Raw genomic sequence first — 17,948 nt, 5'->3', positions numbered from 1 at the left:
ATGATTACGAAAACTATGTTTGCAATTGACTTATCCCACAAAAAATGTTAAAAATAGTTCAAATCAGTCCAAAAATGGCGGTCTATCAAACTCAGCTTAGCCTTGAAACACTCATCAAATGATTCAATTCCAGAACAGCAATACCTCGAGTGAGAAACGAAATCAAGACACCTGAATGAAAAAATACATTTCATTGCATGCAAGTAAGAAACCATCACTCGTTCTTTCTATTCATTCTGTCTCACTGACATACGCTCTCTTTTTCTTCTCCCTCACCATGTTCGATTGTCGTTTAGATTGTTTTATTTATTTTTCTTTCGCTTCAACAGCTTCCTTTTCCGTCAAACCTTTGAGCTGTAAGTCACGAATTTGTATTTTGTGGGTCTGAAAATCCGCATTTTATCCGCTCATCCCGCCCCTTGAGCCGCAGCCCCACCTCGGTCTTAGTGTACCCAACCTCGAGTTGTCCCGCTAAGCCTTTTGTTGTGTTCGAATTCAGCTTGAAATTAGTGTTTTTTCTCGATTTTCCAGAGGTCCCCAATCACATTTTGTGATTACCCGTTTATGCGAGAGACTCAAGCAAGATGAAGGTGGTGAATACGCATCAACACGTCAAGGTGCCCGATGAGGTGGACGTGACGGTCAAGAGCCGCGTGGTGACCGTCAAGGGCGCTCGGGGTACACTGACCAAGTCGTTCCGTCATTTGGCCGTGGACATCTTCATGCCTACGAAGAAGACGGTGCGCGTGGAGAAGTGGTTTGGCAAGCGCAAGGAGTTGGCCGCCGTGAGGACCGTGTGTTCGCACATCACTAACCTCATCAATGGCGTCACATCCGTAAGTTCGAGCTAACGAGCCATGGAGGAAAGGAATGCAGAGGGCGTGGAGGACGGTAGAAAGAGCCTCCTTGATACTCCTGAGGGTCGGTCGGTCCCTGGATTGAGCTAGCCTTAGTGGAGTGTGTAAAGTGGTAACATTCGATTAACTTGGTCAAACCCAAGTTCGTCCACATAGTTATGGGTTTAGAAGCATGCTTCGGTGATGCCCCCCGAGTAATGCATTGATTGGCCTTAGAAACTTGTGACAGAGTGAACATCGGGCGTGGTTCGTCTTTTGTGATTTGGGCATTTTAAATCATTGATACGATATCAAAGCACATATTATCTTATTCAGAAATTTGATGAAGTGAATAAACATGGATTAATTTGGGCCCTAAAATCTCTTGAGAGCTCAGAAGAGAGGCAGACAAAGTTAAGTATTGACTACCTGAAATTTGAATCTTCGGCTTCCCCTCAGCCAGCTAGACCAATTTGTAACTTCATAACAACCGCTTTGCTAGCCACTGCTAAAGATGTGATTTTCTTTTCAATGCCACGATCTGCATTAAGTATTTTATGAATTCGTTATGAAAAAGGGTGCAGATTGGTACTGACCCCAAGTAGGGTTATTTGAGGGGAAACTCGTTCAAAGTCAACATTCACACCCGTCCGTGATTAATCTTAAGATAGTTCGCCATATTCTTGAAATAATGAGGTGCCAGCTAATGGGTGGAGGATAAGGGCATCCTTGAGATGACTAGCGAAGCTTGATAGAATGAGAAAATGAAAGGGTACTTAACCCTTGGGGAAAAAATCGGGTTTTAAAATATCAAATATAAAATGCATTTGAAAGAAATTAAAACTATGTCCATTTTTGTTCCAGGGCTACAAATACAAGATGCGTGCCGTGTATGCCCATTTCCCCATTAATTGTTCCATCACCGAAGGTGGCACCCTCATCGAGGTGCGAAATTTCTTGGGTGAGAAGTTCATCCGTCGTGTGCGCATGGCCGATGGCGTCAAGTGCGAGAACAGCAAGGACCAGAAGGACGAGCTCATCGTGACCGGCAACAGCATCGAGGCCGTCTCGCAATCCGCTGCCCTCATCCAACAGTCCACAACCGTCAAGAACAAGGACATCCGAAAGTTCTTAGACGGCCTTTACGTCTCCGAGAAGACCACGGTCGTCAAGCCCGAGGATTAGACAAAATCGGAAGGAAGACCTCTGGGGGTCTGGTGTGTTGGTATGAAACTAAAGTTAGCGCTGTTCAAATGCCATCCGATCGATCACAGCTCGAACCCTAATAAAAACTTTAAGCCCAATGTGCGTGCATATTAAAGTCTTGGTCCCATGGTCGGGCGCATCGGTATTGGCTAGAGGGCTTGTCAGAGAAAAATCACTCCAACCAAGCCATTTGAGACTTCGCTTTGAACACATTTTGGTAGTTGGGCAGCAGGGTGTCGGGCTGATCGACTTCTCTTGCGTTACGAAGTTTCAACCAAAGCAGACAAACGAGCCATCAACTCACTGCCTCCCTGAATTCGGAACTTGATTTTGAGAATCATGTAGCCAAATGTGTTCAAAGATCCCATTGCACACACCAGGCAGACGCAAGGGAACCAAAAAAAATCAGAAATCTCGAGTGTCATTTCTCTTACTAGCCCTCTAGTTTTGGTAAACGGACTAACTCGACTAGAAATTTCTAAATACAGCTAGGCTCGCTTTGAGAATTTGAATTGAAACCCATAACACTGACGATCAAATTTAACCTCGCCTACATGAGGTTGAGTTTGGATACCTGCCAACTAGCTAGATAGAGCTATAACCACAACCTTTACTTGAGGATCCAAATTTAAGATCAGTTAGAAGCGTACGCTCTCCATAAGAGAGATTAAGGTGGATCCTCTGTTCTTGACCTGTTTCTCACCACGGTGGTCAAAATACGTTTTGACGGAAATACTTAAACCCAATTTGGCAGTTTTCTACATCATAAGGCACACGTGATCTTACTGCTATATTGACTTCTTGCTCAGATCAGGCATCCAAACAAAATACCTAAAAATGTTCTTGTGGTTTTTTTTTTTGCCATTGTGTACGTCAATAGTTCGTAGGTCATTCCGACCACTTCATCGGTCGTCTTACTGATGAGAGGAGAAGTGCAAGCTGATCATCAATATATCCAGTGTAAGGACTTATTACCTCCAACATTCGCAACCCTGGACCGACTGATATAGTTAAAAAAGTTGTTCCGGGATTATAATTGTTCGAACTCGTTTTTTAAGTGGATGGATGACAGTTGAAAAGTTGCATGATTTCTGATTGTTGAGGCGCTATCTATGACAGATCTAGGCGTATTCCTCCTAAATAATGGAAAGTTTGATGAGCCTATCCAGTCGAAGGTGGGTAAAGCTTTTCAAATGTGTGTTTGGATCTATCGCACGTTTAAGTCCAGAGATAGCATCACTATGCTAACTCTGTACAAGCCGGTTGGTCAACCACATCTTGAACATGCTTCACCCATTTGGGCTCCAATGAGTTCAGGAGGTTTGCAAAAGGTCGAACAAGTCCAAAGATGTTTCACTAGGGAACATTGAGGATATGAGAGAGCTCTCGAGAAGAAGTTGGGACTGTACAGTGTTCAGAGAAGGTACGAAAGGTATCTGATACGTGTTCAAAAGCATCAATGAGCTTTGTCCCAACCCTGGATTTAGGGTCTATTGCAGTGACCGCAGAGGTTTAATGTGCGTTTTGAGAGCACCTTCAAGCGAAGAACTTGAAGCACTTGACTTCCATCCTCAAATCGGATTCAATATTGATTTTCCACTTTGGTGTAAAGCCTAGTTATGGGATCAACCAAATTTTCAAAATCAAGATCGCCAGAAAGCTAGGAAAGTCAAAGCACGGGCCGTTTCTAACGTATCACAGAATATTAGGCTTGACTGAAAAGATGACCCTGGTTTGATCGGAGAAAAATCAAGGTTACTTTTTGTGACTAACCAACGGGTTTTCGATTTTCCGCTAGTAATGCCGCATGCCATTGAAAATGTAAATTGGTAGCCCTACTTGCAACCTCCGGTGATTTTTTGTTTGATCCACATCTGTAGTAAAGCCGCCCTTACATAGTCACCGATTCAGCAGCGGTAGAAAACCGCAACAAACTTGTTCTCCCTTTGTTTTCTTTCAATGATCTTGGCATAGAATCTTAAAAAGTGTCGCTGAAAATGGCACTACATACAGAAAGTTACGAAAGGACTAAGCTTAGTTGGAATACCATAGTTTAAAGTGGTTATGGTAACGAAAGACTGGTCCGGGACCGTTACCAAGAAACAATCTGAGTCAAGTTTGAAACTCGGCAATGGATCATCTAAAATATAGAATCGTCGAAGAGAGCACGACAGCAAGTTGTACAAAGCCGGTGCTCGATTTAAGAAAAAAAAGGATTTTAGGCCCTTCACTAGCTTTTTATCCTCTTTTTGTATGGTCTGATTGACGACCTGCTGGTCATTGGAATAATTTATCGATGTGCTATTAGTATTCTACACTATGCGATAGGAATTTTGATAAGGTTTTTCTTTAACCCGTAATCAAGTTATGGCCACGCTGAAATGTAAATTTCCCGCTCTTTTTTGCACCACAAGAGAGCAATTGAAATTTTCAAATATCTGAGGCAAGATAATTTGTCGACTACATTTCATCATGGGAGATAGAACGATAAAGTTCCTCCAGCTCATGCTGAGCGGCCAGACCTTAGACAAGGCCAAAAATAAGGTTGGGATCAGTCATGCAGCTGTCTTTCGCTACAAAAATTCCCCCGGCACTTCTAGGAAACCTTACCAAATTTCAAATTTAAAAATGAGCACCGCCAACTAATCGGTGGAGAATAACGTTTATCCATTGTGGAACGACGCAAAATTAAGGTTAAGGCCGCTATCAACCAGCGAAACAAATGAGACAAAAAAAGTCTCTTTAAGTTAAAATACAAATGCGTATTGGAAAATGGCGTACATATTTTCTCTTACACTTAATACTTTGGTCGTATATAAGAAAAGAGACTAAAAATCTTGAATAACTGAATGAATGGCTTGCAAAATCACAACAATCAAGCCCTTTAGAAGAAGAAAAAAATACTTCGATATAAAAGAAGCAACATCATCTTGAAATGGATAAAAGAGGACAAGTTGTTTTCAATTTTTTTTTTCGGTATATAACTATTTTTTATGAAAGAAATCCAGAAAAAGCTATCAAAGAACGCCACTTTTTGTAAGCCAATTTGGTGAAAATTTATTTTCAAATGATAGCGTGAATATTTTTGCTTGTGTTTATGTTACAAAAAAAGGTTTGCGTCTTTGAGACACAATGATCAAATATTGAATCTTTTCCGTTTTGGGTCCGACCGTGTGGTTTTTCAAAGTAAGAGCGTTTCAATACATATTTCATATATATATACATATATATGTATATAATACATACAATTCAAGCCAATTAGTTTGTCCTTTGATTGAAATAATCAGCTTACGCCTTATGAAATACGGAGGTCCGGTGATTTTAAAACTGGAATTGAGGACAGAATGAACTAGTTCTGACGCTCTGTGTAGTAACACCCAAATTTTACGTGTGTTTCTGTTCAAGCTATCAATCAAAAAAGTTTGTTGCCGTACACATCTTAGCTAACAGTCAGCGCTCATTTTTATGCTTAAGAGTGAGTTTTGATGCTAAGACTGTTCAAATAGAAGCAAAGCATTTAACGTCAGTTATGAGATAATGGGAGCCCAAAGAGAAAAATAAAATACCATTTTAAAGGCTCTTTTTAATGTACCTCATCAGTATCAACATTTCGCCATCGTATCGATGTTGCTTTTGCCAAAATAAACGCATTTCGCCTTCAAAGCACAAAAATTTACAATCGAATATTGCAATGGATTGAAATGCAATCCAGGATAAAAAAAAAACACAAGTAACTTGAAATATTCTAATCAATATTAGACCAATAGAGTACTGGATCGGAAAATTATACATTTCAAGATATGTGGTTATGCACGTGCGATTCATTATGTCGACACATCATTGCTCTGTCTAACTCTGACTTGAATTTTTTTGCTTTGATTTTGTGATGATGATGATGCTTCATTTAGGGTCTCGTGTATAGTAGAGGAATAATTAGCCATTAGGTCCATTACCCGTTGAGGAACTATGTGTGGACACAATATGGAACCCCCCACACATACCTCTATCAGGGCCCAATCATTTTGCAAGAAGCACGTAACAAATTTCTCGTCCAACGAGATGTGGCCTCCATCATCGCCTGATTAGAACCTCTTGGGCCAATCCATCTTTGGTCACGTTTGAGGCCGTAATTGAAGCTGAGGGAGGCCACATTAAACTAGAAGTTGTTGATGGAATACTTTGAAGAGGCTTTTGTTAAACATTTTTTTCTATTACTTGTTTGTTCAGGATTATACCCAATTTTCGAACGGAACTCGCTCACCGAAAAATTCGCTCCCGCATCCTGTGTAACTTAAAACAAATACAGATTGGCAGATCCGTCTTTTCTAAATATCTTGTTCATTTTTTCTTGAGATATGGTGTTGATCTGCCCCCAAATGGTACCTTCATTACTTACAATAGAGTAAGGAATAGCTTCAATACAAGTTCGTCAAGAATGTATTTATTCCTAAGAAAGGGATCTTATAGTTCGTTGTTCTGATTAGTTCACTAACACATAGAAAAACACAAATTATGTTTGCACTAATTCATTTCTTTTGGAGACCTGTTTAGACTTAGCCGATGAAACTTAACCCATTGGAAATAGACAGCATATGACTTGTTTTGGTTTCATTGGCATTTCAATTTCAGGCAATCCAATGCTTTTATTTACGTGCCGTTAACCAATTTGGCCCAAAAATGCATTGAATCAGAGAACGGTACCTTTCTAAATGAAATTGAGACGAGGCCACATGTTGAAAGTAACTTGAGCTGACTTGTTTTTCTCATAATCCATCCTCCTCAACATCTTAAGACCTCAGCGGATCAAACACTAGATAAACCTGATTTGGGGACAGGCAAATCTTCATATGCATTCATTTCTTTTCCGTTCAACTCATGCTGAGCCTCGTTCAAAAGAGATATATTTCAAAATCACAGTCGTAGATTTTGTACTCGTTTCAGAAGCATCAAGCTCTCTTCGACGTATTATAGCTGTACTTGGATCCGACTAATGTATTGGAGTTGAGTTTGCTCTTATGGATGGAAGTCAGAACCACAAATGGAGATGTGATTGATCATTGATCACGATCGCTCACTCTCTCATTGGGATATAGCATTATCCGCCGCCATTTTTCATCTCATATTCAGATGGAGACGTGTCTGACAGGTAAAGGGTTCATTTACCACTCAATCATCTAAAGGCAGGTCGACGATGAGACGATGATGATGATCCCTCAAATATGTAATGCTTGGACGACATGAAAACCTGGCTTCTCTTCCTCCAGTCAGATCCGCCTAGCTATAAACGCTCTCTAATGTAACATGGTGGATGAAAAGGGCTTTTATTTTGGGTAATACGCCTCTCCCATTTGCCTTGGTGGGACTTTAAAACTCGTAATTCTCTGTATCGTGTTATTTTGAGCACTGCTCAAAGAGAAAGATTAGAGGGGGCGAATTGAACAGCGTTACAGGTTTCGTTTACACCTCCAATCTCATTTGATTATGCAACTGACTTTTCATGGCTTATAGGTGCAGTAGGTAATTGTCTCATGTTACAAAATAAATCAGCGTCTGGTCGATAATGATAAACGCATCGTAGACCTCTTTATGCAATGAAAAAACTTTTTGAGGGCCTTCTAGAGGGAGGAGACGTGGTATAGTGGTTAGCGCAGTTTCCCTATACGAAAGAGGTCCCCGGTTCGAATCTCCTCCCCGACCTTTCTCAAGGAAACTTTTAATCGCTAACCCTGCCCACCGACAGAGAACCAAACTGATACGGACAACGACCCTGCCTCGAGGAAAATGTACAAGGACGATGTGATGGCTGGCTGGCTTCGCTGGCCGGGCGAGGTTACTCCATCCTTTTCATTGTATCAAATTGTGCTAAGCTTTTGCACTTGAAAATAAAAAAATACTAACCATCCAAGATAAATTTCTCTATCAGGGTGTGGATAAAAAACCATCAGAATTACTAAGTCAGCCTCCAAATTCTACATGTGTTGAAGAAACAACCTCAATCAAACTTGAATATATATATTTGATTAACATGAGTTTTGACCTGGCCTCTCTAGCGGTTTCTCTGGTAAAATCAGTATCAAGCCCTAGTAACCAGTGCTGCTGCTCCTGGCGGTGTTCTTACACATTACTAGCTTACTTCGCTGCTTACTGAGCAATTTGGACGAAGAGCATCAATTCCAGTTTTGCCTTAACACGCCAAAATGAGATGAATTAGCACAAATCACGTGAATACTCGACACGGTCGAGAACAATCTGAGCCACGCAGTATATATGAATACGTACATGCAGTACGAACGAATGAGGCACCAATGAAGCTCTTGCCATTCTCAGTGCGCACTGGGCATTGAGCATTGGATAAGGGGGCATCACACTTCTTGGCACCCGCTGGAATGTGGAACAAATCGAGAAAGATTTGGTTTGTCAGGCTCGAAATCATTGCCCGTCATCACTTCACTGTTGGGAAAGACGAGCTCGGTTCCATCCAATATGAGCATCCTATGGGCCAATACTCAGTACCCGGCAAACGGAAAACTTCTTCTTCCGTTCTCTGGGGCTAGGTAAACAAATGAATAATATTCTCGTGATGCTTTGACTCGTTCCATGCTAAGGCACTAAAGCTTGAAAAGCCGGAGGAAAAGAAAACAACAGCAAACAGGGGATTGTAGAGAGGAACATGAACCTCCTTCAGATCATTAGTGAAATCAGGGACGCGATGTCCGATGCTCGACATTTGGCGATTCTACTTTCTTTTGCTTCATGTAATCGCAAGGGGTGCAGATTTCTGACAAATCAGATTAGCTGTAATGGCAAAGGAAAGTAGCCAAAATGACAAATGAATTGGCAAAAAATATGAAAAAAAAAAACAAGAGTGGTAAATAAATTGGCAAATGAATTAAAAAGGCCCAGGAAATTGTGAAAGTAATAAAAAAATGATCTAAAAGTTGAGCTGATCTTTTTCTTGATAGTTCTCACAATTGATTAATTCGACCAACTTTCTCGAATTTTTCAAAAAATTGGCAAATTAACTAGAAAAAACGACATGCAACAAATAAACCCCGCTATTGGGCCTAAAATCTTATTTGCTAGTTTTTTTGCACCCCTAATCATCCCATAATGAGGAGCTTGGATTCTATGTCCTTGAACGGACTTAATTTGCGAAAACCGTTCTTGGTAGGGCGACAAAAATTAGGTGAATTATATTTAAAAAAAGCTTCTGCATACAAAGTATTGGAGCGTTTTTGAGAGGAGCACAAGCCGTTTTATAGAGTAGGTATGTGATACCTACGTATTCAACTACCTTCCAATGAGTTTTAAATATTTTAAATATGGTGATTGATTTACCACGGGTTCAAATGTTGGTTGACCTCTAAATTCTAAATTACAGAGACAAAAATGCTAACAAGCAAATCATGATTATTTCTTATTTATAGACTCAGGGCCCAGCAAAGGTTGGCAAATGCGACTGTTGGTCGAAAGTATCTTGGGAACCCTATCAACAGTTGCTAGAACTATTCCTCTCGTCCCATAATTGAGCATGTTCCATCTGATCTAATGGTATCTTCTTCCAAAGAACATGATCTCCCTTACTTCCACTTTGTTGTCTCCTCGTCTCTTGCTAATAATACATTATTGGTGGTAGGGTCGACTAAAAGACAGGAAAAAGTGAGATTATCAATCTGAAGTTATCTAATTGGACAAGTATTCTGGATTGCTTTATTGAATAACTATTTTCAACTTTTGCCTTTTTGCATTTCTGGCCATAAAGCATCCAACGAACAACACCCAGTTCGATTTTGACTGAACTGAAGAGTCAGTATTCATGACCAAAAGCTTCCTGATCAAACACATCTTAATTGCAAATATCTGCAACATTTGACAGTTTTCTTCGTATTCGAGTTGAAATGTGCTCTTTGTTTACTTGAGTTTATGTCACTACAACTTTATCTGGTTTTATCATAGGAGTGCTTACTCTCATTGTTAAAATAAATGTACAATATTAATGAATTGTGATATATGAGCAGCACTCTTACTTATCCGCTTGATATATGGAAAGCTTTATTTCAGGAATTACTTCATCTGCAAAGAATTTATTCAGTGCTAACCTTTCCGGAAAGTCACTATGAAAGCAAGTAGACATCTGTCCAAGAGAACAATCAAGCAGATTATGAATGATCTTGCTATGGCCGATCCATTTCGTTTAACTAAGAAAGCAGAAGCCCCAATTGAGTTCATTTGTCAAACAGACCACGGACTTCTAGAAATATGGACTGCGAACGAGCTTCCCGCCAAATCGGCTTGCTCTTAGTCATAGCAGCTCTGAGCCCCTTTTCAAATTAAAGTAACAAAATAATAAACGTAGATCGATGCAATTAAAGGTAGGTCATTTTTTATATCATTTATTTGTGAAGTGCATTGTATCAAAGATATGGTGTCAAAAGCCAATGCAGCTGACCAAGAGCAGGCCGAAAATTTGAATTTTATGTATGGTTTACAACATAACTTTGATCATATCTCCTGAGTTCCCTATGCGTAGGTTTGGGCTCAAATTTGGTCAAGTTCATCTATTCAATAAGATCTTGTGGTCGTATTAACTGCTTATTTGGAATAAGATGAACGGTTTAGGAGATTTGATTTTTGGCTTCCGTTTGCAGTCCACATCTCTAGAAGTCCGTGAACAGACCCAGTAAAACATTGCTTGTTTCTCTGCTTGCTTATGCATCCCTCGAAAGTTTGAAGCACTGCCACTTCGTCGGTTTTCGTGTTTTTCCCCTACTTCAATGGTCAATTACAAAATTTCAGTCCCGTCGCAGAATTACACATTTGAGGGCACGAAATTGCCAGTTTTCGTGTGTTTGATTGCCAAAGTTGTTGGTTCATTTTTACCCGTCTCTACCTCCTCCAATTCTTCTCATGTTCGTTTTTGTTCGTCCTTCATGGACGACCTTGAAGCTGGCTGGCCAAATGAAAACAAGGCCTTCCCCTAATGGCCTTGGCTCTCGGACCAAAGAATGCATTGGCTCCCCAAACCATGGAACAATTTTAGAGCCTATGAGAACTGCATTTTCCATAGAATCTATGCAGACAGGATGGACTAGCTCTTCATTCAAGGTCTTTTTTCACATGATCACGTGTTAAGAAGTGAAAGAGGCTTTTGATCTAGATAATCGGGATTTGAAACACTAAATTGAATTTCGATCCACTGTAGAATACAGTACACGTTGTAGATAAGGAAATGCATTGAGAGTGTATTTTCGGTTGAGCAATTTCATCCCAAGTCTGGAATTTGGAGCTTTCCATATTCCGACAACGCTATTGCCCAGTTCAAATATTCGGTTCCATTTTTTCCTATTGTGGAATGTCGTTCATTATGTAATCTGTCGCCGGTCTTGGCGGATATTTATTGCAAATTCTCAAGCCACAATGCCGTTTGACGTGAGACGGATAATTTTTCAAAATGTAGGCCAAAAATAGTCGCATGCAAATTTGTTAAATTTCGATCCATTTCTCACCAGTCTTTACACTAGAAAAAGAAGCTTTTTATCGTAAATCACAAACACACATCCGAGCATGTGGCGTACTCAATCGTGATCGCTCATTCAATCAAACCCTTGAATGGGATTATGTAATCGTCTAGATAAGATCTATAGGACGTGATCCATGATATAAGACATGAATAGACACGACAGGCGCCCTCAGCACACAAAATTGGCACCGTTGTCTCCAGCAGAGGTTCATTTTTTAAACTTGCTCCCTCAATGCTAAACATAACTACACCTAAGGTATAGTATGCCTTACAGTAGACTTGGGATGATAACCTATACTATTTTTATCATTAACTTTGGGCGGTTCTACACAGTATTGAATTACAAAACAGACACGTCAGTTTTGAATCAGGAATCAATAAGTTTTAGAGCTTTGTCCAATTCAAATTTGAGAAGAATTTGAAACTTGGAAGCCTCGCTAACAATGCCGTACTGTTCGCTTTGTCAAGAGCGTGAGTTAGGGTCTCGTGTGTTAAATGTGCTTTGTGGGTGGGATACTTATGAAGAGTCAACACTTTGAGTGCCATGACTAAACAAATAAGATGTTCTTGCCATCCAAAGCACGATCGATGAAACGTCCAATCTGATTTTTGTGGTCACATAGCGAACGAGCTTTTTGCTCTCTACTTTTTGGCGTTGTTTATTTCCCGACAAATTTTGCTCTCTGTACCTTTGAAGACGGGAGTTAGCAGCGTGGATGGCAATAATAATAAACTTGTATTTGACAGAAGACAAGGATTGTTGGTAATAATTGAGTTGAATCAACAGACGTAATCATCAAATATCAATCAGAAAACAAATCCTGTTCAGTAAAGAGATGTATGTCTAAGGCAACTAGGATCGTCAAAGATGAGAAAAAGAGAATGGGGAATGGAATCTACTGCTTCAACTGTTTTCAGTACCGCAAGATTATTACAATAATCACCTTCATCATCGACGTTCAACCAATCTCCTCTCGTCCATCAGCACTCTTGACTGATTTTCTAATTCATTATCACTGGGAGTTCTTGGTTGATTGACGCGTAAAAATTAAAAATGATAATTGGTTGTTGGTGGCAGCACAAAGTGAATTTCAGAAAAAAAGAGCAACCTGATTTTGCTCTATCTTGAACCTTTTGGAACCGGCCAAGTAACTTACTGTATGTAATATGGCGACAAAATGCATTTTCCAGAAACAAATTGAGTCAAAGCAGTAGAATCAACTGAAGTTGCAGGATAATGAAGCGCTCCTTGATCCAGTTTAAAACTTAAAAATGAAATACGCAAGGCAGATTGAGGAGCGAAAAAGACTGAAGGAGAAGAAAGGGATGTGAAGGCAAATCAGAGGGTAATCATATTTAGAGATTGGAAATTGTCACTTCACGTGGGGATAATAATGTCCACGTCCCAACACGTCTGTTTGGGTCCATTCTGATCCTGAGAAGAAACAGAGATGGCCAAGAAATTCTTGTTTCCATCGAATATGCCTGTGAACCATTGTGGCTGGTGAAGTCCAAGAAACATAACTGAACTGTCACGTGAACTGTGCCGAAACAGGCACAGGTACAAAGATGACAGAGGCGAATGAGAGAAATTTGTCGTATGTGAAACAGTCGTCGTCGTTGTCACCCAGTCCATGACAAGTGGGCTGGGTACTTTGATCATCGTTAGTGCACTGCAAGGTTAGAACAGATGATACTTTCGCTTCAAGTCGCACCGTTTCCAATAAGGCAACTTATAGAAATCCTCTCTGCTCACGCGGAAAACCATGTCAAATTCGGCATCAGAAAGGTGCTTCTCCAAGTTGCACCTGTCTACATCGCCGGGGAGTCGGTAATTGTTGGTGAAGAGCAAATGAAGTGGGTATATGTTGGGCGCCTGCAAGGGCGACATGTTTGGAAGTGAACGGTTGAGGTCACCGTTATGATGCCCATTGGTCACAGCGGCGGGCGAGGCCGTGCCCGCGCTCCGAGGGGTGGCGGCCTGTAGCCCTTGCGTGTAGGTGGTCGAGATTCGAATGTTCTCATGGGGAGCAGGGTGGTGGTAGCCGTTGATTGGACTCCGCGTCACTCCACCCGACTTGTCGGACATGTTGTCCGACTTATTGCTGCTGTAATCTGTGCTGTAGTTCTTATCACCGATGGGGCCGGCACTGCCCTCACCGCCAGAATCGTAGCCCAACACCGGGGAGAACCGGGATGGCAGTGTTCTGGCTTTTTGGGTGTACCCGGGTCGAATGGGGTTGATGGGCGAGACCACCCGTCCCGGCGGAGCTGGCGTTTGTGGCAGGAAAGGTGTGGTTGGATTGGATCGCCTGGACATGATACCGTCCACTTCGTCGTCCCAAGGACGAAGGTGGTCGGCGACTCTGGATGGAGATGCATTAATAGGGGACTCATACCGGAGCCGGTAGTGCGGCTCCTTTTTGGCTGCCGGGGTGCGCGCGGCACTCCGAGGATCAACCAATTTGTGCTTGAGGTTCTTTCGCCTTTCCTTCTCAACAGCAAGCTCGGTCAAAAAGACCTTGCCCATCCCTGATTCGATCTTCTTCAACTCGGCCTCATTTTTCTCCAATTTCTCGTCATGGAACTCCTCTTCATCCTCTTCATCACTGGAAATGACGGGAGTCGACTCTCGTGACGAGCCTTGCCGGCTTGGCTCTGAAAAATGCCTACGTCGTTTAGCATCCGTGTAAGCAAATGGAGGAGCTGGGAAATCATCCCGTTCAATGGCCAGTTCCCGCTCTTCATTCTCTTCCGGTGCTCGGCCATCTGGATAATGGGAGAGATTGATGGGCTCCTCATTGTTCATGTGGGGCGATCGGGCTCGGGGGGTGCTGGATTGGATCTGCTCCACTAGGACTCGCATCCCAGTCCTTGAGTGTGACCTCGAACGTCTTCCCATCAGTTGATTGATGTACGACGATCCACTTTGCCTTGAGGCGCGATCACAAGATGGGATGTGGAAGTGCATTGTCGGGGTGGAAATCTTTCGATCATAGGGATCGATAGGGCGTTTGAGATTGGGAAGATCCTGAAGGTAGCTGTAGGTGTTGGGTTGCATCCTGCTCACAGGTGACAAGGTCCGAGAACGATACTCTCCCATGGAAGAGGATGGGTGTGGTGTCGAGGACACTGGCTCTTTGCCAGAGAGGTCGCCCACGAACCCATTGGTTTGGTTTAAATGCTGTTGGAGCACGGTGCACATTTTGATTGGTGTCAGGCGCAGAAGCTTCGAGACTCACCAGGAACCCGCTTTTCGGCGTCCGTAGGCCGTTGGCGATGACTTACTTCGATATTATCACAAAAATCGCAATCTTCCTTGTTCCTTTTTTATTACCGGCCGCTCCTTTGTGCCTCTCTAGTCCACAAACTTGTGCAGCCAGCAGCTCCTTGGAAAATTGAATAAGCGCAAGTGAGCTCTTAGACCTGGATAGCGGGAAGGGGGAATTCAGCTATTTTCGTCTTCTTGCCAACTACGGCGACTTTTTCCCCCCAACTCCTTAGATCACTTCGTCTTATTCCTCGTCGTCTCCCAGTTCCTTTCAGACTTGTCGCCTATTCCATTTGAAGCCTCGAAGCAGCTGCTTACTTCATATGCTTGTCCGTCCTTTCTCTTTTATTGAACTAGGGAGTGGAATGGAACTGGCCTAGGAACAAGGCTTGTTGTGGGAGGAGGAGAAGGAGGAGGAGGAGGAGGTGAACAGGGAACACAAGAAGCAGAGGTTATGCAGGGACGCCGCCAAAGACTCAAGGGAAGAGAGGACGAAAGACCACGGAGGACACAACCGACCGGGGGGCTCGGAGAAAGGGGAGAGGTCGCAAAGGCTGCACCATGAAAGCCAATAGCTTGGAGAGCAACTCAACTTGTCAGAGGGTATGCCAAAGTCATCGGTAGTTTTTTCCCCCGTCTGTGTTTCGTGTTTACTGCTTACACTGCTGGAGTGTGTAGTTTATGAAGCCGAACTCAAACAAAAGGTCTGACAGCACGCGCTTGGACCAAAATCGGAGTAATGAGAGGCATTAACGATTGGTCGGGCGTTGAAGGCTCCGCCTGATAATGAGAGCAACGAGATATAAGCCACAAGTGCCAGCTTCGCTGTGACTCTAATATGAATGTTCGAGGACTTAGGGCTTGACACGAAGCTTGGTGGAAAGGGCGTAATTCAATCTGGCGATAGGGCCTTGATTTAAAGTTACGACCTTGGTTCGCGGCTTTCCTCTGTTGTGGGATCACAACACAACAAACAAGAGCTTGTGCTTAGGGTCGATTGAGGACGCTACCAACCAGCCGCTTTTGGTCCGCTATGAACTCGTTGATGAAACACTAACTGCACTTCACTTGCTTATGTGGAGATCTCCGAGACATTTTTATAATGACTGTTGTACAAGGGGAGCCAACATTACTCCAAGAGCAGGTTCTCCCATCCCTTGTCAACGCTCTGGTGTGTCAAGCTTAAACTAAAGGAAGCCTTTCAAAGGCTTATTGTCACACACAAGTTTTGACAACTTTTTCCTCGTGGTCAAACTACCGCTTAGGGGTAGAGTCGATTTTGATAACGAACCGCTTGACTAGAGAGAATACATCCAACATGTGGAGTATGACAATTTTCATAATGATTAGCCACCGACAATATGACACTGCTTGATTTTTAGTTACAGCCAGAGCCCAAATGATTTTCCTGCGCTCTTGGAAAATCCTGATCACAGACTGATGTTGGCCCTCCAAAAACATGAACCACACCAGTTAACTGAACAGCCAATCTCTCAGCCAGCACTCATGAACAAGCTGAGCACACACTCCCTCACACCCGCTCGTCCATAGCCTGGCAGAAAAGTAAACTCCGGGTGAACCGCCCCACACTCACTCATCTCCCTCTCTTTCGTTCCCCCATGTCTCTGAAGGATCCGACTCCACAGTGTGAAAACTTCTCCTCTGCAAAGCTAAGCCTCAGAATTGCATGTGGTGCAGACAAGTTGGAGGGAAAGAGAAAGAGAGAGAGAGATGAATCTTCAAACAGCTGGACAAGCCTGAAAAGACGGTGATGTACAACGACGAGTCCGGCAGAAAAAAGCCGCTCTTGCTCGTGTTGGTGGCTCACCGCTCTACTAAGGATGGATGTGAGTGAGCAAAGCCAGTTTGCCCTGATCGTTGTTGCTATCATCTCTTTGGCTTGGCGGCATGTTACTTCTCTTACATCACTGGAATAGTAGTAGTACATGTATGTAGTTGTAGAGGGTATGGTGGTGGAGAGTGTTGGAGAGGGAATGGCCCGGCTGTTGCCCACCCCGGGACTCTTTTTCGACTCTCATGCACACTCAGTTACTCACAAGTACAATGTACACAGACTGGCAAAAATGAGAAAACACAGATCTAGAGAGCAAGATCGTGGCACTGATAGATTCCGTCTCCTATCGAGTGCAACGCCACATGTAACTTGATATTCTCCACAATTATGATCCATTGTCCGTGTCAGGTATAAATGCGAGTCTTACAATGACGTCTTTAGCGTTGACAACCCCCTCTGATTCGTATGAACATGAAGAAGCATTCTCTGCAGGAATGCGAAGGCTTTGATTTGGGTATTTTTTGTTTGGAAACCCCTGTCTCATCCCCCTCAACAGATTCGCATCAGTGGTAAAATGTTCCCAGAGTTGGACAAAGATGTGAATGAAGCTCAGAGGCGAGCAAATTGAATGGAGAAACTTGAGTGGGGACTGCTGCGAGCAAACTACTCAAACTTGTCCCATACTTCAAATGGAGGGGGAAAAGCCGTTCATGAAGGGATCATAGTTCACTCTCGGATGACCTAGCTTTGGTCGGGGAGACGAAAATGCAGTTTTTCTCCTAAACGGCAAAACTAAGTGCTCAATTCTCTTATCATTCAATGATGAGTTTCAAAATCACAAGCGATAAGTGCGAGAAGAACGAAAGAAATCAAGGAAATCCAATCTGACATTGTGACCTCCCTGTGAAAATGTATTCTCTTTCACAAAGGAAGCAGGGTATTTGTATGCCATTTATCAATATCCTCGCTTCATGAAGTCCATTTAGATGTGCAACCTTTCCTCGACTCTACGTCAAGGCATTGATTTGATCCGATTTGAACGGCTCTCACCTCAAGATCGAATCTCGAGCTTTACAGGCCCTTCTATTCGGAACATAATCTTGATCTTGTCATGCCGATTCATAGACGGCAAAAATTCAAGGTTCTGATTCTCGCCTAAGCCAGATCGCCGATCAGAGTCGCGAGATTGCTCATTATTCAAATCTCATTAGAGTATCTTTGGATAGTCCATGTCAAAATGACTGGATCTTGACAACCATTATCTTTGTCTTGGCAATGAACGAATGGCTTAGTTGCAACTAACCGAGAGAGCCACCATTA

The 17,948-nt window shown here is 42.5% G+C and overlaps 2 protein-coding genes across 2 annotated transcripts; one reads left to right on the top strand and one right to left on the bottom strand.

Annotated features, from left to right (window-relative positions):
- The first annotated feature begins 203 nt into the window (after nucleotides 1-203).
- Nucleotides 204-2,140, top strand: LOC131877857 (large ribosomal subunit protein uL6-like). Its single transcript, XM_059223673.1, has 3 exons — nucleotides 204-356; nucleotides 532-836; nucleotides 1,701-2,140. The coding sequence occupies exons 2-3, from the start codon at nucleotides 585-587 to the stop codon at nucleotides 2,019-2,021; spliced, it is 573 nt and encodes a 190-aa protein (XP_059079656.1). The 5' UTR covers nucleotides 204-356; nucleotides 532-584; the 3' UTR covers nucleotides 2,022-2,140.
- Nucleotides 2,141-12,279: 10,139 nt separating this feature from the next.
- LOC131877851 (uncharacterized) lies at nucleotides 12,280-16,637 on the bottom strand. Its single transcript, XM_059223664.1, has one exon. It carries the CDS (start codon nucleotides 14,765-14,767, stop codon nucleotides 13,244-13,246), a length of 1,524 nt encoding a protein of 507 aa, XP_059079647.1. The 5' UTR covers nucleotides 14,768-16,637; the 3' UTR covers nucleotides 12,280-13,243.
- Nucleotides 16,638-17,948: the final 1,311 nt, after the last annotated feature.

Source organism: Tigriopus californicus, chromosome 3 (assembly GCF_007210705.1).
Source record: "Tigriopus californicus strain San Diego chromosome 3, Tcal_SD_v2.1, whole genome shotgun sequence".
Taxonomy (NCBI): domain Eukaryota; kingdom Metazoa; phylum Arthropoda; class Copepoda; order Harpacticoida; family Harpacticidae; genus Tigriopus; species Tigriopus californicus.
Note: the sequence above shows the minus strand (reverse complement) of the source record. Positions and strands in the feature narration are given on the sequence as shown.

Excerpts from the sequence above, each read along its gene's own strand:
- LOC131877851 (XM_059223664.1), bottom strand. The coding sequence starts at position 14,767 with ATGTGCACCGTGCTCCAACAGCATTTAAACCAAACCAATGGGTTCGTG.
- LOC131877857 (XM_059223673.1), top strand. The coding sequence starts at position 585 with ATGAAGGTGGTGAATACGCATCAACACGTCAAGGTGCCCGATGAGGTG. Across the intron at positions 837-1,700 it reads TCATCAATGGCGTCACATCC|GGCTACAAATACAAGATGCG; the intron begins GTAAGTTCGAGC and ends TTTTTGTTCCAG.